Source organism: Peromyscus eremicus, chromosome 8a, assembly GCF_949786415.1.
Source record: "Peromyscus eremicus chromosome 8a, PerEre_H2_v1, whole genome shotgun sequence".
NCBI classification, from domain to species: domain Eukaryota; kingdom Metazoa; phylum Chordata; class Mammalia; order Rodentia; family Cricetidae; genus Peromyscus; species Peromyscus eremicus.
Window position 1 is genome coordinate 10,637,301 of NC_081423.1, and position 22,917 is coordinate 10,660,217.

General features: G+C 51.3%; 1 protein-coding gene and 1 pseudogene across 1 annotated transcript; both read left to right on the top strand.

Moving 5' to 3' along the window:
• Nucleotides 1-1,698: 1,698 nt before the first annotated feature.
• On the top strand, nucleotides 1,699-4,055 carry LOC131916309 (large ribosomal subunit protein uL15-like; annotated as a pseudogene).
• Nucleotides 4,056-4,343: 288 nt separating this feature from the next.
• Nucleotides 4,344-21,099, top strand: Tfap4 (transcription factor AP-4). The gene is made up of 7 exons (XM_059269155.1): nucleotides 4,344-4,570; nucleotides 14,414-14,579; nucleotides 14,666-14,764; nucleotides 15,143-15,313; nucleotides 16,276-16,416; nucleotides 17,920-18,075; nucleotides 20,186-21,099. The coding sequence occupies exons 1-7, from the start codon at nucleotides 4,482-4,484 to the stop codon at nucleotides 20,378-20,380; spliced, it is 1,017 nt and encodes a 338-aa protein (XP_059125138.1). The 5' UTR covers nucleotides 4,344-4,481; the 3' UTR covers nucleotides 20,381-21,099.
• The last annotated feature ends 1,818 nt before the right edge of the window (nucleotides 21,100-22,917 follow it).

The following is a 22,917-nucleotide window of genomic DNA, read 5'->3' on the forward strand; positions in this document are numbered from 1 at the left end:
CCACAGACTGGCCTCAAACTCAGTCTTTCTGCCTCATCTTCTCAAGTGCTCAAATTTCAGGCCTAAGCCATTACAATAAGTGTGGCTATAGTTTTTATTTTTATTTTTTAAAGATGTCTTTATTATGTATATAGTGTTCTGCCTGCATGCCAGGAGAGAGCACCAGATCTCATTATAGATGGTTGTGAGTCACCACGAGGTTGCTGGGAATTGAACTCAGGACCTCTGAAAGAGCAGCCAGTGCTCTGAGCCATCTCTCCAGCCCTGTTCTTGTTTTTTAACAGGATCTCACTTTGTTACCCTGGATCTCACTATGTAGATCAGGCTGGCCTCAAACTTGCAGAGATCTACCTGCCTCTCTTTCCAGAGTGTTGGTATTAAAGGCATGCACTGTTATGCCCTAGAAACCTTATTATTGGTATTATTTGTGTGCGTGTGAACGAATACACATATACACCAACCATGGTGTGAGCATGTGTAGAAATCCCCCATAGGGTCCAGGGATTGAAATCAAGTGACGAAGTTTATGTAGCAAATGTTTTTACCTGCTGAGTCATATTGCCAGTCTTTCAAGTTTTTTTTTAATGTATGAGCGTTTTGCCTGCATATATGTCTGTGTACCAGGTGCGTGCCTGGTGCCCAAAGAGGCCAGAAGAGGGCACTGGGTCCCCTGGAACTGGAGTTATAGATGGTTGTGGGCCACCATGTGCGTGCTCTCAATCAAATCTGGGTCCTCTGGAGGAGCAGCCAGTGCTCTTAACCACTGAGCCATTTCTCCAGCACCCACTTTCCCCCAACCCCCCACTTTTTGAGGCAAATTCTCACTGTGTAAGGCTGCCTGGCCTGGAACTTGTTACATAACTCAAGCTGTCCTCAAACTCACAGAGATCAGCCTGCTTCTGTTTCTGGAATGCCGGGATTAAAAGTGTGAGCCACCACGACTCCTGGCACTATTTTTATTTTTAATTATGTGTATGTGTGCATCTGCACATGTGTGTGGCACCTGAGGAGGCCAGAAGAGGGCATTAAATTTCCTCCAGATGGAGTTACAGGTAGCTGTGAGCCAGGTGAGACAGGGGCTAGCACAGAACTCTGGTCCTCTGGCACACCAGCAAATGCTCTTACCTGCTAAGTCATCTCTCCAGCATCCAAATGTCAGCCTTTAAATTTTGACATCTCAAAGTACTCCAAGAATTAGAGTCTTTGTGGGTCCCCTCCATCATGTCATCTCTTTTAGAAGGAAGGGGCCAAAGTACACTCCCTCTTTTCTGGGAGACAAACCTGGATCAACTCAAGGTCACACCTAATCAAGGGTGACAGGAGGGGTGCATTTTCAGAAGAGTACTTGAAAGTCTAATTAAGGCCCTGATTATAGAGGGGTGGGAGGTGGCTGTAGGATATAAAAGTCTTTTTTTTTTTTTGGTTTTTCAAGACAGGGTTTCTCTGTGTAGCTTTGTGCCTCTCCTGGAACTCACTTGGTAGCCCAGGCTGGCCTCGAACTCACAGAGATCCGCCCGGCTCTGCCTCCCGAGTGCTGGGATTAAAGGCGTGCGCCACCACCGCCCGGCAGGATATAAAAGTCTTGGGTGGTGCATACCTATTATCCCAGCTCTTGGGAGGAGGCGTTTGTGGTCAGTCTGGAATACAGGAGACCCTGTTTCAAAAAACAAAAACAGTTCTTTCCTTTCTGCTGCTGCCATGCCATCCAGACCGAGGAAGACCCGGAAACTCCGGGGCTATGTGATCCATGGCCGCATTGGTAAACACCGCAAGCACCCAGGAGACCTCGGGAATGCTGGAGGCATGCATCACCACAGGATCAACCTCTCAAATACCATCCAGGTTACTTTGGGAAAGCTGGTATGAGGCATTACCACTTAAAGAGGAACCAGAGCTTCTGCCCGACTGTCAACCTGGATATCCTGTGGACACTGGTCAGTGAGCAGACACGGGTCAAGCCTGCAAAGAACAAGACTGGAGCTTCTCCTATCATCGATGCTGTGAGCTGGGGCTACTCCACAGTTCTGGGGAAGGGACAGCTCCCTAAGCAGCCTGTCATCGTGAAAGCCAAATGTTTCAGCAGAAGAGCTGAAGAGAAGATAAAGGGTGTTGGAGGTGCCACCCAGGGAGGTTAATTAAATGCTAACATTTTCCAAGTGGAAAAAACTGCCCCCCCAAACAAAAACAAACAAACAAATAAACAAACAAAAAAACCCAAAAAACCTAAGGGCTGCAGAGACGACTAAGCAGTTAGCCCTGGCTGGTCTTCCAGAGGATCTGGGTTCAATTCCCAGCACCCATATGGTGCTCACAACCATCTCCAACTCCAGTTCCAGGGGTTCCAATGCCCTCTTCTGGCGTCATAGGGCACCAGGTGCACACCTGGTATACAGATGTACTGACAGGTGAAACATTCATACACATTAAAAAAAAAATTGAGCTTCCCAAGGATTCAAAGATGCCTCCTTTTCATATTCTTTCCTTCCTTTAAATTTTCTTAAATTAATTTTTTATGTATGTACATCTGTGACATGGCACACATGTCAAGGTCATGGGACAACTTGTGGGAGTTGGTTCTCTCCTTGTACCATGGGGGTTCTGGGAATGGAACACAGGTCATCAAACTTGACAGCAAACATCTTTGCCTATGGGGCCATTTCACCTACCTGTTTTCTTCCCTTCTTCCCTTCTTCTGTCTCTTTTAGAGACAATCTCTGCAGCTATCCTTGGATGCACATCTTCCATCTTTGGTCCCTAAGTGCTAGAATGCTGGATTACAGGTGTGCACTGCACAGCCGGCTAGGATGTGCTGCATCGTAAATCTTCCTGGGAATTAAGTGCTAACTGATCTGAGATCTAAACTTAGAGAAATTGCTTAATAGGTTGATCTGAAGACTGACAAACACGCACTCACAACTAACTAGGCATGTCCTGGATGTTGGCAATATCGAATAACAGTGTTTCCTAATAATAACTAACAATTGTTATTAATAGAAGTATTTCAACTAAGAGGCGCGATTTGGGTGGAACCTTGGAAGGCGGATGGGGCTGGGAAAGGCGCTGAGCAGGAGTAAGGACATTCCAAGGCAGGCGTGGGCTTCCTGAGCCTGGGGCCAAGCCCTCCAGGAGCCTGGGGAGGGCCTGGGACCGGAAGGTGGGGGCGTGTTAGAGGACGGAAGCTCACCCCTAAAGTGTCTCCTCCTCCCCTCCCCAGACCATCTCGCCCCCCAATAGTAGAGCGCGCCCTCTGGCGGTGGAGCAAGTTCCACCCCGCCTTCCGCATGAATGAGAAGCTGCAGCCCGCTGCGCGCGAAACCAGAAAGTAAGGTAGTGAAGGAGCCAGGACAGGACCTGGCAGCCACCACCAGACCTCTAATGGATCTTCGGGCCGCGCTGGCAGCCTGCCCCCAAGGGGCCGCTGCTGTTTTGGCTTGCCTCCGCCCTTCCCTCCCTTCCCGCTTGGTCTTCCTTCCTAGGGCAGCCCCAGCATCCGAGGTGCCCTGCACACCTGCCTTTGCCATTTGTACCCTTCGCATTCTGTAATTCCTAGGCTCCAGCCAGAGTCCGGGCCGGGAAGACAGCTAGGCAGAGACCAAGGGAGGAGGCTGGCGGGTGGTCAGAATCAGCCCCAAGTTACTTGTGGGAAGCGGTGGCTATGACGCAAGTTTCCAGGGGGCCCAGGTCGGCTCGAAAGGGAGCGCGCCAGAGCAGCTCCGCTCCGTGCAGTGGCAATCATGAAAAAGCAAAAGCCCGAAGCACGCACCCGAGGGAGGCTTCCCTTTGCCGCTGCAGCCCCGCCCAGCGCGCGTCCCCCAGGGCAGCGGTGCGCACAGACCCTGCGCCGGGCAGTCCCCACTGGACCCTGGGCTGCACAGTCTGGGATCCCGCGCGGTGGCTGGCCTTTTTTTTTTTTTTTTTTTTTTTCCTTTTTAGCTACGCTTGCCAACCTGTCAGCTGATGGACCTCATCACCCATAGTGGCGCATGTAGCTGGGCCGCTGCTCACTCCATTCACACCGTGTCCCTCACAGCCAGCTGGCGACCGGGAACCCCTGATCCCTGGGTTAGGTCTGCAGACCCAGGTTGCAGTCGGTCGCAAGGAGCCTGCGCCCTTCTCGCCCCGGCATCCAGCCGCCCGTGGGGGGGCGCTGCAAATAGTCCTTTGTTTACATGCAATTCCTTACTCCGCGGAAGGAGGCCGGGGGAGTGCTGAGTTTTCACCAGCTGTTTCCCGCCTTGAAACAGACATCTGATCAGCTGCAAACACACACACATACACACGCCCGGGGAGGCAGGCTGGAGAGACCTCCCTCCCGCCCCTCCCGCCCGCCTCCCTCCCCTCGCCGCTGCTGCTGCCGCCAGCATCTGGGACCGGCCGATTCTGCACCTCCGTCCGGCGCTGCCCTTTGATTCGGATTTCCATCTTGCATTCTCCGGCTGACCGCGAGACCTGGCTCGTGCAGAGGAGGGGGGCCTATCGCTATGGAGTATTTCATGGTGCCCACTCAGAAGGTGCCCTCTTTGCAACATTTCAGGAAAACAGAGAAAGAAGTGATAGGAGGGCTCTGTAGGTGTGTACTGCTCCTCCCCCCCAACCCCTTCTTCCCATTGCAGCCCCCGGCCAGCCCGCCCGGGCGGGTGCGCGTGTGCGCACGCATGGCCCGCGCCTCCGACCTCGCTCGCCTTTCTTAGCCACTGGGTCGGCTGCAGTCCCGTGTTCCCTGCTCGCGCTGCTTGGGGACTCTTTTCTCTCAGAACATGGGGACCCCGAAAGGCCCTGGCCACTTTTGTCCGCTGCAGGCGGGCGAGTCGCGACGTTTGTAAATTGCAAACAGACCCACGTGGTGCTGCAGCAGTCCCGGCCATGCTTGCTGCTGGTGGCTTTCACCCCGCGCTTCCTCCTCCCCCCCGCCCGCTTTGGCTTCCTTCCTTTCCCTGCTTCCTCGCGCTTTCTGGGAACCCTCTTCTAAGGAGGTTTTCTGGGGGTCCGGGGCGTGCCTGAGGACAGCTACAATGCAGCCATGCCGCGGCTCCAGGCTGGGGGGGGGGGGGCGGGGAGCCGGGTGGTGTGAGCGTTTGCAGAGAACAGGGCTGCAGCAGGGTTGGGGGTGTGCTCGCCTGGGGCTGCGGGCCGTACGTGGACCCTTAGTGGCCGCGCTGCCAGCAGGGAAGCCGCGGTCCCCCACACGTTGGCAGTCACTAGCTTGCTTGCCCGCCGCCCGCGTCCGGGCGCTGTTTACTAGCGAGGCCTGGACGTGACTCTGCAGCCCTCTTGGAGTAGGCGGACCTCTGCGCGTGTGGCCTCGCGGGAGCTGTAGTTCTCCATGCCGGGTCGGTGCTGCATTGTGGGACTTGTAGGCGCTTCGGGGCCACGCTTTACTTGCACAAAGCTCAGCCGTAGCCAACTGGGTGGGTTAGGCAGGCCAGGTGGGGAGGCTTTTTGGGAAAGGAGTACCTGAGGCTGCTTCTAGGTTCAGGTCTATTCCCTGTTGCATGTGGGTTTCTCTTGCAAAGTTTGCGGTCCCACGTCTGTTCGCTAATCATAAACGCAAAGCATTGGGTCTCCTGACCGGGTGGGTGGTCGGAGGTCTGCAAGCTCTTCCAAGAAACCGCTTAGTGAGCTTGGCCCTACTTAGGTTGCCCCAGATCCATCCTCTACCAAATCGCGGCCAACCAGTGGCCAAATCACCCTGGACTCTTGTTAAATGCTTATGCCTGGAACTTCCATTGCCGGCCCTGGCATCTGTTCATTGACCCCTACAAGCCCGCTGGGTCGGAGCGGGGATGGTGGTGCACGCAAGGAGAGGTTTCTGCAGCGCGCTTAAGTTTGAAACCTACGATCCCTTTCCTGCATGCCGCGCTGCTCTAGGAGCGTAATGGCTCCCCAGGGCTGGGGCCACGTGCTCCGACACCCCAGTCAGGCAGGGCTGGGATTGAAGGAGGAGGAGCCCGCTGAGTGGCACGGGCTGGTAGACAGTAACGCCTGTGGGGCAGGTGGCTGCATGGGTATAAAATCCAGGCAGGTATCCCACTTTACTTTCAAGATAGATGGCCTGTTGGTGGATCTAGCAGCTGGCAGCCCCCCTCTGGTCCCCCTTCCCCACCCTCAGTTGGCAGTAAGACAAGGCCCACCTGTAGGGCCCAGCAGTGGTACAGAGCAGCAGCAACAAAACTCTTGGACTCTAATTATTCTGGGGACTCACTTGCTAGGGTTTTCTCATCGAATCATCACAATCTTACTATGAGTTGATATATTTTCTGGTTTCTTTGTAAAGATGGACGCAGAAGCTAAGAAAGGGACCAGTTAGAGCGAATGGTACCGCCGGACTTGAACCCTGACTTTGCTGTAGTGCTGCCTTCTCAGAGCTGGGCTGGGTAGTGGGGAGCGAGGCTTGATTTACTCCAGACTGTCCGGAGAGGTCATCCTAGTTCTGGTCCTGCGTAGGTGTGAGGCATTAGGGGCCCCTGGTTTCACGCTGGCGCTTGCTTTCCAGCCCTGTGTTGGAGGAAGGCAGTAGACCCCGACCCCCCTGGAGCATTGGTCGTTGTCAGGTTTAGTGATTGAAGTACCATAACTTGACTGCACCGGTTCTCAGCCTGTCCTGCGCTGAAGCAGTTGCAGGCTGTTCGTTGGCTCTAGCCTCTCTCTATGTGTGTTCATTTTCAGCTGGAGCCACAGCTGGGAGGCCTGTCCAGGATGGAGTGTGGGTTGGGCAGGACCTTAAGGTGGATTGACTCTGGCTTGTCTCAGGTTATTGGACTTTGCTCCACCCCTCCCATCTAGCTGGGTTCTCTCTGACTCCTCTGCTTCCTGGGTCATCCAGAAGGAGCCAGAGGGCACAGCGCCACACTTTGAAGTTTTGCTTGAAGTTTTGGACCTGCTGCCTAATGGTTTTGTGAGAATTAGATATAGGAAGTGTCCAGAAGGTGATATTCAGACTCTGAAAAGCAGGTGCGAGGTGGTTTCTGTCCTTGTAAGTGTGTAAGTATGCAACTGTGTGTGTGCATATGGAGGCCACAGGTCAATGTTGAGTGACCTCAGTTGTCCCTGTTCACACCAGATGGATGAAAAGAAAAATAAGGACATGCCTGCTCCCAGGTTTATTGTAGATATGAAGGAGAAAGCCAGAGGCATCTGGAAGGGTCCAGACTGAACCAGGCCATGAGAAAGGAGGATGGGGGAGTAGGCAAGGAGGGAGCAAAGAGAGTACCAGGTACCCAGAGACCAAGAGGCGAAGAGGCTGGTAGCCAACATGGCTGAAGTTATATAGGGATAGGAAGGTGGGGAAGGGAAGCCTAGCTTAGGGACTCAACTGGAGAGTGTAGGGTTGGGGGCGGGGTATACCAGCCAGGATGACTCTAATAGGTACTGAGAGATACTGGGAGAACCTGGTGGCCAACATCCCCTTTGATATGTTAAATAGGCACCTCAGCCTTTTGCCCTGAGTTTGAGACCTACCCTTATTCCCTACCTTATTTGTTTATTTATACTTTTTATTTAATTTTTTAAATTCCAATTTTTAAAAATGTGTATGCGTGTTTTGCCTGCATGCATATGTGCACCACATGTGCGCCGTGCCCTCTGAGGCCAGAAGAGGGCATCAAATCCCTGGAATTGTTGTTACGGACAGTTGGGAGCTGCTGTGTGGGTGCTGGGAATTCAACCTGGGTCATCTGGAATAAAGTCGGTTCTCTCAGCTGCTCTTAACCATTTCTCCAGCCCAGATGTGTATCCCAGGCTGGCCTCAAACTTGAGATCCTCCTGCCTCCTCTTTAGCATATCCTACTAATGTAAATGACCACAGCCAACATCTTGTCCTTGGTTTTTAGAAGAGGTCTTTAGCCGAACCTTGAGCTCACCAATTTGGTGCCCCTGGCTGGCTGTTAAGGAGCTCCAGGGATCCACCCGTCTCCACCGCACCCCCAGCTCTGAGGTTGCAGATGTACTGTGGCCAGCATTTATGTGGATGCAGGGGTCAGAATTCAGGTCCTCATGCGTAGGACGCTGAGCCATCTCCTTAGCGCTCCACTCCCTTTAATACATGATAGGTTCTCAAGTTGGCCTCCAACTTGATTTGTAGGCTAAGATGACCTTGAACTCCTGATCCTCCTGCCTCTATCCACCAAGTGCTGGAGCTTCACGCATGTGCTATCACCCTGGGTACCATAAACGCTTTAAAGCTCCTTTAGGGGCTGGCAAGCCGGCTTTTCGTAAAGGTCCCTGTGGACAAGCCTATAGTGACTACCTGAGTTTAACCCTTGAGTCCTGCAGGTAGATATCTCTGGGTTTGAAGCCAGCCTGGTCTACATAGCAAGTTCCAGGGCAGCCAGGGCTACATAGAGAGATCCTGTCTTAAAAGAAAAAAAAAAAAAAGTGGTGTTGTTAGAGAGTTTAAGAACTTTGGCAGGGACTGGAGAGCTGGCTCAGTGGTTAAGAGCACTGACTGCTTTTCCAAAGGACCCGGGTTCAATTCCCATTTCCTACATGGCAGCTCACAACTGTCTGTAACTCCAGTTCCATGGGATCTGACACCCTCACGCAGACATACATGCAAGCAAAAAAAAAACCCCAAAAAACAAAAAAAAAAAAACAAAAACCCACCAATGCACATAAAAAAATTATGAAAAAACTTAAAACAAAGAAATTTGGCATGGCTGGGCGGTGGCGGCGCACACCTTCAATCCCAGCACTGGGGAGGAAGAAGCAGGTGGATCTCTGAGTTCGACGTCAGCCTAATCTACAGAGCACATTCCAGGACAGCTAGGGCTATGCAGAGAAACCTTGTCTCAAACAAAAACAAAACAAAACAGAACACAACAACAACAAAAAGAACTTTGGTATGTTTGTTTGGTCTCTGGTCATGTATTTATGAAGCACCAGCTTGATGCTGGGGTTAAGGATATAGCAATGAGTAAGTCCTGGCCCCTGTTCATGGCGGTCACTGATTCAGGATGCTGAAGGGTTTTGTCAGTTCCCTGAGATGCTGGGTACCTGAGTGAAAACCTCCAGGGAAACAGGTCATTCTTTCATCTTCTTGTTCTACTGCCCATCATCTTTCCTTTGATTTCGACTAAACTTTACCACGATCCTGCATACGGCAGTATTGCCAGTCTATGAAAGTGGGGAAAACTGAGGCAGGGAGATTTCAGTGGCTAGGGTTCCACAGTTAGCAAGTGTCAAGGCTGGTGTTGGCATTTGCACCCTGTGCAGCTTCTCTGTGGTAGTCTGAAGTTGCTAGGAAGAGATGCCTCTGACAGGAACCACTTGGCTTGGTATGTCCTGGGTCAAGGGGAGGGTGGCAGGGTGGTCAGGGTGGTCAGGGCTGTAGAGGCAGTGGGCCTGTGATGGAAAAAGAAGGCTGAGCATGTGTGTGTGGGGTACACTTGGTGGGAGGGTCATCTTTCCCTCTCCTCCTCCTGGGTATGGGGAGAAATCCCATGTGGCCTTTCCCACCTTTTGACTGTGGATGTTTTAGGGATGTTAAGTGGGTTTAGGTCATGTGAAAAGAAAGTTGTTGGTGGCCAGTTAGAGGGTGGTGGGGATACCTGGCCTTAGGCTGGGCAGGAGGATCAGGGATCCAGATGTGAACCACCACCTGCCTTCTGCTCTGGAGCATCTGGATACGATGCTGCCAATCTTCACCAGGGATGGTGGCCCTGCTCTTAGAACTCAAGGCTGGGTGGCCAAATTCTGTTCCTTGGCCACAGGCCCAGCAATCTCGCTGCCATCACAAGCCAGTGCCATCCATGCCAGTGGTCTCAGCAATCTTCACTGCTTACTGAGGGACTCTGTGGAGGCTTTTTTGGGTGGGACTTTTCCATATGATTACTCACTGTGAACTTGCTTTTGCAAAACCAAGAAAGAGCTGTAGGGAACTTTCAGGCATATGTAAGAGAATCTACTTTTTCTAGTGCAGTATCACCTGGAAGTGACCATTGGGTTAGTCAGTGATGAGGATTGCCGATCGCATTCCACCCATCGTGATTCTGGATCAGCTCACATTCTACCCACTAGAGCACCTAGCTAGCTTACTTACAGTTATAACCACTGGTCAGTAGTAGCAGCCTGTTAACTATCAGCTGGAGCTTCCGGGCTGTTTAGACAAGTCATTGAGGCAATCCCAAATCCCCATGCAGAATTGTAGCTTTGCAAGGACAGTTTCTTTCCTCAAAGCTAAGTCCAGGGATGACCATGTTAACTAGCTTGGAGGCTGGGTGACAGACACATTTGGAAGAGTCTGGCTAGGGACCTGCTCACTGTCTGGTACCCAAGGCCTCTTCATGTGGAGTTCTGCGATGGACTCTTTCAGCGTGGGGCTCTGAAGTTTCCTTTTGGCTTCCCAGTTCGTGCGTGTCCTGGGGGATGGGGAGGCTGAGGTTAGCTCTCAGGGCTGCAGTTTCAAGGGTAGCTGAGTTGATGGGAGCTGCAGGGGACTGCTTGCAGCTGCACCCTGTCCTGCCAGCCCACCAGGTATGACTAGCTAGAGTCTCTGCACCTGTGGGTCAGTCACACACGCTTAGTTGCGCAGCCTCTGGTTGTGTGTGAGCCTTTAATAGAGGGCACACCCAGATGTAGGAGCCAACTCTGCCCTGCTCTGGCTGTCTGCACAGCCCAGGACCATGGCTAGGGCTCACTGCTGCAGTGAAGGCCAGGGAGAAAGAAGTCTGAATATGCAACTAAGCTAGGCGTGTGATGGCACCTAATCCCAGCACTTGAAGGCTGAGGCAGAAGGATGCCAGTCTGGGCTATAAGAGTGAAACCATGTCACAAGCAAACAGGAGCAGCAGCAGAAAGAAGAGTCACCTGGGCTGTGGTGGCACACACCTTTAATCCCAGCACTCGGGAGGCAAAGCCAGGCGAATCTCTGTAAGTTCGAGGCCAGCCTGGTCTACAGAGTGAGTTTCAGGACAGGCTCCAAAGCTACGCAGAGAAACCTTGTCTTGGAAAAAAAAAGAAAAACCAAAAAGAGTCAGTGAAATAAGTGTCATGGCGCCTGGTCCTCTTTTACTGGGGAAGCTGGTCAGTCCATGGGATGGTATAGAGTCTGTTCTGCCCTACTCTGGGGTCCCAATGCCATCTTTTACTGTGTGGCTGGTCCCTTCCTCCTTTTCACCTGGGAATCAAGTGCCCTTAGCCTACTTACTGGTTCTTTGACACAACAGTGTTTTGTGATATGGCACAGATTGTCCTTGAACTCAGGGATCTGCCTCTACCTAGTCCTAGGGTTACAGATGTGTGACACTGTCCTTTTTTTTTTTTTATTTTTTAAATGGAGTTCTCGGGCTTGAATCTAGGACTTTGAGCATGTCAGGCAATCACTCTGTCAACTGAACCAGAGCCTTAACCCTGTTTATTTATTTATTTTAAAAATACACTCCTGTATTCTGAGGCCCTTAGGACAGGCTAGCCCTTTGGGTATCCTGAGGGTGGTTACGTGCTGTTTTGAGACTGGTCTTAGGTCAGTTTTAGCCTTTGGTGTGTAACCAGCATGGGCCCAGAGACTGGGTGAGTTGTGGGGGAGATTCCCACATTAATCCTAGGGTGGGGTGGGGATTATAATCCCCAAGTAGTTTGCACTCTGTGACCTCTCTCATGTATGTATGTAATTATTTATATTGCTTGTATGTGGGGTGCCCACAGAGGCCGGAAGAGGGTGTCGATCCCCTGGAGTTGCAGTTTCGAGCCGCCTGATGTGGGCTCTGGGAATCGAACTGAGGCACTCGAGAAGAGCAGTAAGAACTCTTAGCTAGTTAGCTATCTATTCAGCTTCCCCCACCACCCACTTTTTAATTTTGAGACAGGGTCTCATGTAGCCCGGGCTGACTTTGAACTTGCTGTGTAGTTGAGGATGGTCTTGAACTTAACTTTCTGCCCTTGCTTCCCAAGTGCTGGTATTACTGGCGTGTTGCCACCGTGCCCAACGCCTCACCTGTCTTGTCTGGTTTTTTTGAGACAGGAGTCTTCCTTTGTAGCCCAGGCTGGCCTGGAAACCCCCACTCGTCCAGCATCAACCTCCCAAGTGCTGAACTTACAGGTGTGTGCCATCACACCCTTTCTGTTCCTGCCCCCAGAGACCTGTGGTGTTAACTACTTACCGTAGAGCATTCCTCTCACAGGCCTACTGGCTCCAGAGTCGGTGTGTTCAGGGCCAGACTCAGGACTGAGGAGCAGTACTGGCTTTGTCCTTGTCACCTTCCAGATGCCCCGTCGCTCCCCTCTTGGGCCTGGGAGAAGCATCGCGTCCTGGCCTGAAGCAGGGAGGCTGGACCTCCAACCATCCCACCCTAAAGCTGTGTCTGTCCCCACCCTAAGCTCTAAGTAGGGAGGTCTCATCTGTCAGGTGGGAGACCTGGGCCCCTTTAGGTCCTGTGGGGACATGAACCCCGGGAGAAGGGGTCATGTCCTCTGGGTGCTCTGGGGTCCTGGGCTTTTGGCCCTGAGTGAGGAGACCTGGCTTGATGAGGTGGGAAGGGGGTGCTCTGCCTCCAGACCCCGTGCAGGGGCCGACAGGGACTCATTCCCAGCCGCCCATCCTTTCTGCTGGGAGAGGAAGCTGGGGCCCTGGAAGGGGCAGGGATGCTACTAGGGTCCTTTAGGGAGCTGAGGCAGGACAGATGGGGTAGGCTGGGTGGGGCTGGACAGGCTTCAGCTGTTTCCAGCTGCTGCAGATGTGTTTCCCTCCTGGGCTGCTGTGCAGCGGGTTTTCTCTGGGGATAGAGGCAGGAGCCAGCTCACTGCCAGAGAGTTAGATCTGGCACCCCTTTGACCTGGGACTCCACATCAATGAGGTGAGAGGTGTCGGAGGCCTCTCTTCCCAGACCCAGGGGTATGAGCTTCCTTAGCTCTAGCCTGCAACAGGTCACCCTGGGAGGGCCCCCTCAGGAAGAGGCCAGGGCTGTGGCTTTGGGTGGGGCTGAAGACCTCTGCTGAGAGCAGAGCATCTGGAAGCCATCAGGCCAGGGGCGGGAGGGGGAGTTTCAGGGGAGGGCTGAGAAGGGGGGGCATACCTCCTCCAGGCCACACACAGGCCCACCCCTTGGGAGCAGTGGCGTTGGGCTCTCCACTGCTGGCTGCCTTCTTTCTCACCCTGCTGGCTAGCTGCTACTTCTGCAGCATGCAGTAACATCCTCCACAGCATGCTGGGAGCCTCATTTTTTTTAATGCAAAGTGAATCCACCTTGGAGTGGGTCATATTCAAGTAGAACTGCCCCAAGGGGTGCTTGACCCGGCGTCCCACCCGGAGTGAGTGTTGCCTGCCTGTCTTGTCCTTTATGCAGTCTTAGTTCATAGTGGCTGGGAGGGTGGTGTTAATTCTGGCTGGAGACAACTGTGCCACTGGGCAGGGTGGTGGAGTGTCTTCTCAGAACTGTGGTGACAAAGTATGAGCTACTGAAGGAGGTGGTCCAGATACACAGCAAGGAGCTTTGAGGTGTCGCAAGAGCAGGTGTCTCTGGTTGCTGTCTGGGGTCCTCTTGCATTAGAATCATGGGGATTAGCCAGGCAGGGAAGGCCTGTGTATTTTGGTACCCAGGCACTGCTAAGAATCTCTTCTAGGGGCTGGAGAGATGGCTCAGAGGTTAAGAGCACTGCTTGTTCTTCCAAAGGTCCTGAGTTCAATTCCCAGCAACCACATGGTGGCTCACAACCATCTGTAATGAGATCTGGTGCCCTCTTCTGGCCTGCAGGGATATGTGCAGACAGAACATTGTATACATAATAAATAAATCTTTAAAAAAAAAAAAAAATGGCTGGGCGGTGGTGGCGCACGCCTTTAATCCCAGCACTCGGGAGGCAGAGGCCGGCGGATCTCTGTGAGTTCGAGGCCAGCCTGGGCTACCAAGTGAGTTCCAGGAAAGGCGCAAAGCTACACAGAGAAACCCTGTCTCGAAAAACCAAAAAAAAAAAAAAAAAAAAAGAATCTCTTCTAGAGGAGGGAATTCTAGAAAAGAAGGCTTGGGGGCTGGAGAGATGGCTCAGGGGTTAAGAGCATTGGCTGCTCTTCCAGAGGACCCGGGTTCAATTCCCAGCACCCACATGGGAGCTTACAACTGTCTGTAACTCCAGTTCCAGGGAATCTGACACCCTTACAGAGACATATATGCAGGAAAAACACCAATGCACATAAAATAAATAAATCTTTTTTTTTTTTTTTAAAGAAGAAGAAGCCAGGGGAGGGGTGGGTTCTAAGTAGACCACCCGTGTTCACAGGCAGCAGATTCAGTCCACTGGGCATCCCAGGGTCCACACAGCCCTATGTCATCTTCAGGGTGATCTGCCAGAGTGCCTCAGGTACTGTTTGTAGTAGGGAAGTGATGCAGGTTGTATCCAGGGTCTTCTGGTGATGAACTCTGAGGACAGAGGCATAAAGTCCAGAGGACATCTAGCCTGAATCTACTCCTGTTCTCCCTGGCAGCCTTGCCAACATTCCACTGACCCCCGAGACCCAACGGGACCAGGAGAGGCGGATCCGGCGGGAGATTGCCAACAGCAACGAGCGTAGGCGTATGCAGAGCATCAACGCTGGTTTCCAGTCCCTCAAGACCCTCATTCCCCACACAGATGGAGAGAAACTCAGCAAGGTGGGCCATGGCGGGGAAGCCCTCTTGGAGGAGGTGCTCTCATGGGGAGAGGACCATCAGTCTGACTCTGTCCCTCCTGCCCTCAGGCAGCCATTCTCCAGCAGACGGCAGAATACATCTTCTCTCTCGAGCAGGAGAAGACTAGACTCCTGCAGCAGAATACACAGCTCAAGCGCTTCATCCAGGTACGGGTCGGACAGTCCTCCCAGCAGTGCCCCGCCTTCCTCTTCTGTGTGTGCGTATCCTAACCAGGCCGTTAGCTTGGGATGCATGTGTGGCTATCAGTCTTATCTTGCCCACAGAAACTGCCTACTTCTTGCCTGGGCCTGTTTCTTCATCTGTGAAGAACAGTGGAGCAGGCTCTGGAGGAAGCAGGCGACTGTTCTAGAAAGCAAGTCCGTTCTTCCGTTCCTGGTATACGGCTCCTTGGTGGATCTGCAGAATGGATTCCCCAGTATGAGCCTGTCTTGGGTAGCTTTGGAGGGCCTGCAATAGAGCCCCCCGGGACCTCTGGATGTGTTTTGAGCATGTCAGCTCACTCACCAACCTCTTGGGGTCCCCAGGAGCTGAGTGGCTCATCCCCCAAGCGGCGTCGGGCAGAAGACAAGGATGAGGGCATTGGCTCACCTGACATCTGGGAGGACGAGAAGGCTGAGGACCTTAGGAGGGAGATGATTGAGCTTCGGCAGCAGCTGGACAAGGAGCGCTCTGTGCGGATGATGCTGGAGGAGCAGGTGAGGCAGCGCCCTCTGCTGGCCAGTGTGATGCCCAGGCATAGAGGATGGATTCTGATCTTTTCTGTTCAGTTCCTCCCTTCAAGTATTTCTTTGCAAGAATGCCTGCTCTGTACCTGGCCTAAGAGTAGGCTCTCCAGAGTTTCCATTTGCATAGGAGTGAAAAGCATTAGTCAACGGTTCTTTCTTTCTTTCTTTCTTTCTTTCTTTCTTTCATTCAAGTATTTATTTAATGTATATCTGTGATCTGTCTTCATGTACACCAGAAGAGGGAGTCAGATCCTGTTACAGATGGTTGTGAGACACCATTGTGGTTCCTGGAGTTGAACTCAGGACCTCTGGAAGAGCAGCCAGTGTTCTTAATCGTTGAGCATTTCTCCAGCCCCCCCCCTCTTTTTTTTTTTCCTTTTAAGTCAGGGTTTCTTCATGTAGCCCTGGCTGCCCTGGAACTCACTCTGTAGACCAGGCTGGCCTCGAACTCACAGAGATCCGCCTGCCTCTGCCTCCCGAGTGCTAGGATTAAAGGTGTGTGCCACCCAGCAAGGGTTCTTTTTTAAAGGTGTGAAAATGCAACAGAGGGTGGGTGTTTAGCTCAGTTATGGAGTGCTTAGTATGTGAGTTCTGGGCTCAGCTCCCAGCATGCACTGCCGCTGAGGAAGACTGCGCAGGAGCTGTGGCACCAGGAAGGGTTTGACCTGGTTCCTCAGGGTGTGCTGCTTGGCTTCCCTGAGGAAACTGGCCGTCAGACGAGAAGGGAGGAGGTGGGAGCAGTAGAGACCGAAGTTTAGAGGTGAAGTGGGGCGAGCCTCTGGTCTGCCCTAAGGGGGCGCTCTCTGCCAGGGTTTTAGGTTTAGGATTGCCCTGTGCCCAGGATTGAGGTTTTAGTGAGTACATGGCCTTTGCGGTGATAGAGCAGGTGTGGCCTCGCCGCACCTCTGAATGCTGTGCCCTTTCATTTACAGGTGCGCTCCCTTGAGGCCCACATGTACCCGGAAAAACTCAAGGTGATTGCACAGCAGGTGCAGCTGCAGCAGCAGCAGGAGCAGGTGCGGCTGCTGCACCAGGAGAAGCTGGAGCGGGAACAGCAGCACCTGCGGACGCAGGTGAGCCGGAGACTCCAGGCGGGGCCCCTGCGGGCTGCCTCTGGGCTGCCTCCGGTCCGCAGTCAGGTCTCAGACTAGATAGGTGCAAACAACAACGCGGGCATGCTGGGTTAGGTCCCTTGAGAGCATTGGAACATAGAATCCTCCCGGTGGCCCTTTGAAGCTTGAGCTGCTATAGTGTTTTATTGCTGTGGAAAACGAGGCAGGGAAAGGTCAGATAACCTGCCCAGGAGCAGGAATTTGAACCCTCTCGGTCTTAATCCAGGAACTATGTTCTTTGTCTTTTCTTTTCTTTTTTTTTTGTGTGGTGGTGTTGATTGACTCCAGGGCCTTGTGCATGTCAGGCAGGCAAGCATTCTACCACTGAACTACATCCCAGCGAGCGCCAGACTCTATACTTCTTTTTGTTTGTTTTGAGACAGGGTCTCCCTGTGTAAACCAGGCTACCCTTGAACTCACAGAGATCTGTCTGCTTCTGCCTCCCAAGGGTGGGGATTAAAGGCTTGCGCCACCATGCCCAGCCAGGGTGTAAACCCTTGAAGAATTATTTATTAAATTCCGAAGTGCTTCTTGTCACAGAGAATGAATGAGGGTCTGGGGTGCACAGAGGCTGCTCCCTAGGCTGCCGTGTTGGGTATGGTGGGGTTGTGAATTGGCTGGCTCCTCTGCTTGTCAGCTTTCTTCCCCGCCCCCCCCAGCCGAGGGCCAAACCCAGGGCCTTGTGCTTGCTAGGCAAGCGTTCTACCACTGAGCTAAATCCCCAACCCTGCTTGCCAGCTTTCTATTAGTGTAACAAGCACCTGAAACAATCAGTTTATAAAGAGAAAAGGCTTTCCCTTAAGTTTTGAAGGCTTCAGATTATGGGTGATTAGATTGGTGGTGAGATGATGTATCACAGCAGGAACAAAACCACTCACCTCATGGCTAGGAAACTAAAGAGAAAAGGAGAAAGAAGCAGGGCTCTTCTTGTCCCCTTGGAAGATGTGCCTGCCCACAGAGAACTTCTATTCAGCTCTGTTATTGTTATTATTATTATTACTATTATTATTTTCTGAGACAGGGTTTCTCTGTGTAGCAGCCCTGGCAGTCCTGGAACTCACTTTGTAGACCAGGCTAGCCTTGAATTCCACCTGTCTCTTGACTCCCTAATGCTGGGATTAAAGGCATGTTCTACCACTGCCTGGCACTAGGCTCCATTATTATTATTTTATTCTCTTAAGCCTTGCTATGTATCCCATGTGGGCCTGGAACTCACTATATATCCCAGATGGACTTGAACTTGTCACCATCCTGCTCAGCGTCCTGACTCCTGTGATTACGGATGTGACCACCACACTCAGCTTAGGCTCAACTTCTTAAGGTTTCTCTCTTCTAACTGCCACACCAGAGACCAGCCTTTGCCGCATGGACTTTGGGGGGACATTTAAAATCCGCACTAGCAGGTACCCTGTGAGTAAGGAAGGTTGGTGGGTGGGAGAGAGACTGAGGGCTTCTGTCTTGCAGCTTCTGCCTCCTCCAGCCCCGACCCACCACCCCACAGTGATCGTGCCTGCACCAGCTCCACCTTCTTCACACCACATCAATGTTGTCACCATGGGTCCCTCCTCAGTCATCAATTCTGTTTCTACATCCCGGCAAAATCTGGACACCATTGTGCAGGTATTTGGGCTCAGGGAGAGGGTGGCTTGTGGGAGTTGACTCTTGGGGACAGGCTTTTTGCTGGAGACTAAGGAATAGGAGATGGAAGAGAAGCAAGATGGAGCTTGTGTAGGAGTAACAATTTGGAGGCCTGGATAGGTCCCCTCCCTGTGCCTGGGGGGAGACACTCCTTTTTTAAAAATTAAATTAAAATAAAATATATTTATTGTGTGTATATGTGTATATGTATGTGTGTATGTGTGTATGTGTGCCATGGAACCTCTGTGGTGATCTGAGGACAGACAGCTTGGAGGAACAGGGTCTCTTCACTATGACAGACTCGGGTTAGAAGGCTTATAAACTCAGGTTTCTAAGGCTTGGTGGCAAGGGCCTTTACCAACTGAATTACCTTGGTGGCCCTAAGAGGCTTCTGTTCTCAGAGCTTCTTGGTAATGAGTCTTAATTCAGCTTGTGAACCAGTCCAGAACTTTCTCTTACCTTTATGTTTCTTTTCTTTCTTTCTTTCTTTCTTTGCATATATTGTGGTATACGTGTAGGTGTGGTAGTGTGTATAGGTGCACATTTGGGTGGAAGCCAGATGTCAGCTTTGAAGTATTGCTCCTTAGGAATTCTCCACCATGGTTTTCTTTTGTTGTTTTCTTCTTCTTCCTCTTCTACCCCCTCTCTCTACTCCCTTCCCCTCCCCCACAAGGCTTCTCTGCAACAGACGTGGCTGTCCTAGAACTCGCTCTGTAGACCAGGCTGGCCTCGAACTCAGAGATCCGCCTGCCTCTGCCTCCCGAGTGCTGGGACTAAAGGTGTGCGCCACCACCACCCGGCTGTCTGTGGGAGTGAGGCCTCATAGGCTCTTCTTTGTCCACTTTGGCATGTTTATCGGTGTTGTCTTTGTTCAGCACGTGTTTAGGCAGACATGTTGGTGAACTTCACAGCAAGATCCTCTGACTCTCACAATCCTTCCGTCTCCTCTTTTGCAATGATGCCCGAGCTTCAGGTTTGGGAGGGTTTTTTTTTTTTGTTTTGTTTTGTTTTAAATAACACTCTCTATCTGTTGCAGAGAGGTTTCCTTGATGAGTGAGGACTACACTTAATGGGTTAGATGCTGGAGAAAGATGGCCACTGTTTTATTTATTTATTTTTGAGAAAAGATTTGTATGTATCTGTGTGCGTTTGTGTGTGTGTGTGTGTGTGTGTGTGTATGTCTACTACTATGTTTTTTGAGCAAACACCTGTCTATATATATATATATATCATAATGTTCTCATTATGAAGGTTTACATTATTGACCTCTAAAATGTCTTTGTCTCTCTTTTTTTTGTTGTTGTTGGTTTTGGGTTTGGTTTCTGTATTTATTTTATAATTTTGAGATATTTGTGTCCAAGGAGAAGCCACTACATTGTGTTAAGAAAGTAGGGGTGGGGAGCCAAAGAAGCAGGAGGCAGGAAACTTGCTGGAGCTTGTTGCTCACCAGTTAGGACAGGCTGGCCGGCCAGTGAGCCTTAGGGGTCTTCCTGACTCTACCTCCCCAGCCTCCAATTACAGGTTCATGCCACTGTGCCTGACTTTAATGGGTCTGGGGACTGGACCCAAGCCCTCGTGCTTAAAGGCAAGCACTCTGCAGACGAATATCTCCCCAGCCCCTTTCACCTTTCTGTGGGTAGGCAGCACGAAGGCCCCCTCTCAGTGCTGTGAGCAACATTTACAAGAATCACTTAGTTGGTAAATTGTAAATAACCCAATAAACAGAAACAAGGAAGAGAAGAAAAAAAGACTATCAGATTCCAGAACTTTCATTGCATATATGCCCAGCAAACTGAGTAATACAGTGAATAGCAAAGACCTTTACTGGGTTAGTGGACTTCACAATTATAAACATGAGCCACGCTTGTCGTTTCTAACATCTAGGGCTGTGGTGTTCCGGAGGCCGGGACCTTCAATTTAGCTAAGGTCTTCCCTTTCTTAGCCCAACCCCGTGCCTGCTTTGCTTAGTTTATTTCTGAACAGTTCTCGGGTATGTGGGGCAGATAACACCTGGCTGAGGGCCCCCACTCTTAACTGGCTGACCTGATCTCCCCAACTGAGTCTCCTCAATGGTCTGTTTCTTTCTGTCCAGGCAATCCAGCACATTGAGGGCACCCAGGACAAGCAGGAGCTGGAGGAGGAACAGAGACGAGCGGTTATTGTCAAGTCTGTCCGCAGCTGCCCAGAGGCTCACACCTCGGATACCGCCTCAGACTCGGAGGCCTCGGACAGCGACGCCATGGACCAGAGCCGGGAGGAGCCTTTGGGGGACGGGGAGCTTCCCTGACCACCCCCCAGCCCTCCTCTCCCTTCTGGGGGTTAGAGGGGGCCGGGGTAACAACAGGGAGAAACATGGGTGAATGAGTGAGAAATTTTTACAAAATTATGATGTCATTTGGGTCTCTTTTATGACCTCTTTTTCAATACTGTAAGTCGACCTTTGATCGAAGCCACCCAAGCCCAGGTCCCGGGGCTGGGGTGGTATAGCACGTGTGGGAGCATCGGGACCCCAGGGCTGGGCCTCGGCCCTGGGGCCGGGGAAGCTGACACTGAGGTGCCGGGCCTCTCTCCGCCAAAAAGCTTTTTTTGTTTGTTTGTTTGTTTTCCTTTCATTTAAACGTGTTTTTAAGAACAGGGAAAATCAAACAAAACCCCAAGGTATTTCCTCCCTCCCCAGAGCCAGCCCGAGACTGACAGTCTTCAGCCCCCTTCCCTTCTCTGTTTGGTTTTCTTTTTTCTCTTTGAAGCACTTACATGGGTTGGGGGTCAGGCTGGGTTGGGGCTTTCTGGGGACCCGGGGGTCTACATTGTTTCTCGGTTGGGGATTGCTGCTGCCATTGCCCCCTCCCCCCGCCACCTCAGCACCCGAATTGGCCACTCTCCACTACCACCTTTCCCTCCAGGGTTCCCATCATTGACCCCAAAAATGTCTTTGTCTCTCTTTTTGTTTTGTTCGTTGTTGGTTTTATTTTGGTTTTGGTTTCTGTATTTTTTAAAAACTTCTCTCTCTCTTTTTTTTTTTTTTTTTTTTTTTACAATTTTGAGGTCTTTGTGTCCAAGGAGAAGCTATTATATTTTGTTAAGAAAGTGGGGGTAGGGAACAAAATACCAAGAGGCCATTGTGCCTTTGTAAAGAAACAAAATAAAATTTGTACTTTGTTTTTTAGATTCTGTATTTCTTGAGGATTATTGTTCTGGGAACCTGGCCTGGGCTGCTTGGCCTAGACTAAGGGATATTTTTAGGACTTCCAAATCCAGAGGGGACTGTGTGTGTGTGTGTGTGTGTGTGTGTACATAATTGTGTGAAGTTGCAGTGAAGAGATTGGGGTCCTCAGTCCATGGACTTCCTTGGAATATTCCTCAACAATGGGATGTGTGCTGGGGGTGGAGGGCATGGCTCCCAACTTCCGTTTCCACCACCATGGGAGGGAAGGAACAATTAAACTGTGTGTTCTTTCTACTAGAGGAAGAAACGTAGATGCTCACAGGCTCTGGTACATTTATGAGCCTTCCCACTTCCTAAGTGTGTGTGACCCTGTGTCTGTATTCTCCCCGGTTTACAAATCCCCCTAGAGATTTGTGAGTGAAGACCTGTTTTCAAACTGGGATGGCACCAACGACCCAAAGAATGACCCATACCAGTCCAGCGTGCTGGAGTAACTGAGTTTATTGGGGGTTCCTTAGCCGTGGACCATTGAGGATGGCGATGTTCTCCTGAAGTTTTCTCCTCATCCCATGCAAATGCCTATTTTATATGGCTCTAAGCCCACATGTGCAGCAGAATTAATTTAGACCTGGGCTTAGAGTCTTCTTGCCTTGGTTTGGGGTTCCTTCTGCTTTTTTGCCCTGCTTTTGTATACCCTCAACTTTTGTGCTCTGGTTGGGAGACCCCTCCCCTTTCTTGCCCTGGTTCTGGGCCCCCTCTGCTTTTTTTCCTTGGTTAGGAGAGCCTTCTAATTTTTGGCCTGATTGTGGGTCCCTTCTTGCCTTGGTTTGGGGTTCCCTCTGTCTTGCCTTGGTTCTGGGCTGGTTAGGCAGTAGAAGTGACTACAAGTTCAGATAAATGGGCACAGACAGAACCAGACTCCAGGTGGTGGTGCACCCCTTTAATCCCAGCACTCAGACGCAGAGGCAGGCGGCTTTTGTAAGTTCAAGGCCAGCCTGGTCTACAAAGAGTTGCAGGACAGTAAGGGCTACACAGAAAAACCCTGCCTTGAAAAACAAAACAAACAAACTAAAAACCAAAAACCCAGACTCCAGGAAAATTTGTTACTTGTTTTTAATGGGGGTTGGGGGGCGGGGTTATGCTGATCTCAGGCAACACTGCCTGACCAAAGCCAGGAGAAAGATGGCCTTGTTTTGCTGTGGTCTGGCACACAGAAAAGCTACATGGAGGCTGGTGGCGAGATGGATTTACTCAGGCTAGGGTTTGGAGGATGTGCTTCATACCCTCTGAGGCCAGTGTTCATCTGCACAAGGGAAGGCAACGTCTCCATGATGATGCCGTGTAAGTGGCCGTGGCCAGCCAATGCTCAGTTCAACCTCACACAGTCACTTCGGAACCTGTTTCCTTTTTGGAAATTTGTAACTGATGGTAGTTCAGGGCTTTCCATTTCATTTGGGGAGGAGATTGTCCTTCAAGTTTCTTAACCTTCTTGCGACTGGAGATCATTTTATACAACATGGCCCACTTCTCATTCATGCTCACTCTGTATGGGACGAAGGTCAAAGCAGAAAAGCCAATTTCCATCCCCAGCATGCCTCTGGACATGAGCTTGTTCAATTAAAAAAAAAGGGCAGGAAAAATGTAAACATTTAAAAATA

What these genes read in the sequence shown, in the direction of transcription:
- Tfap4 (XM_059269155.1), top strand. Translation starts at nt 4,482, where the DNA reads ATGGAGTATTTCATGGTGCCCACTCAGAAGGTGCCCTCTTTGCAACAT. An exon ending in GTGATAGGAGGGCTCTGTAG is followed by an intron (nt 4,571 to 14,413) that starts GTGTGTACTGCT and finishes TCTCCCTGGCAG; the next exon opens with CCTTGCCAACATTCCACTGA. An exon ending in AGCTCAAGCGCTTCATCCAG is followed by an intron (nt 14,765 to 15,142) that starts GTACGGGTCGGA and finishes TGGGGTCCCCAG; the next exon opens with GAGCTGAGTGGCTCATCCCC.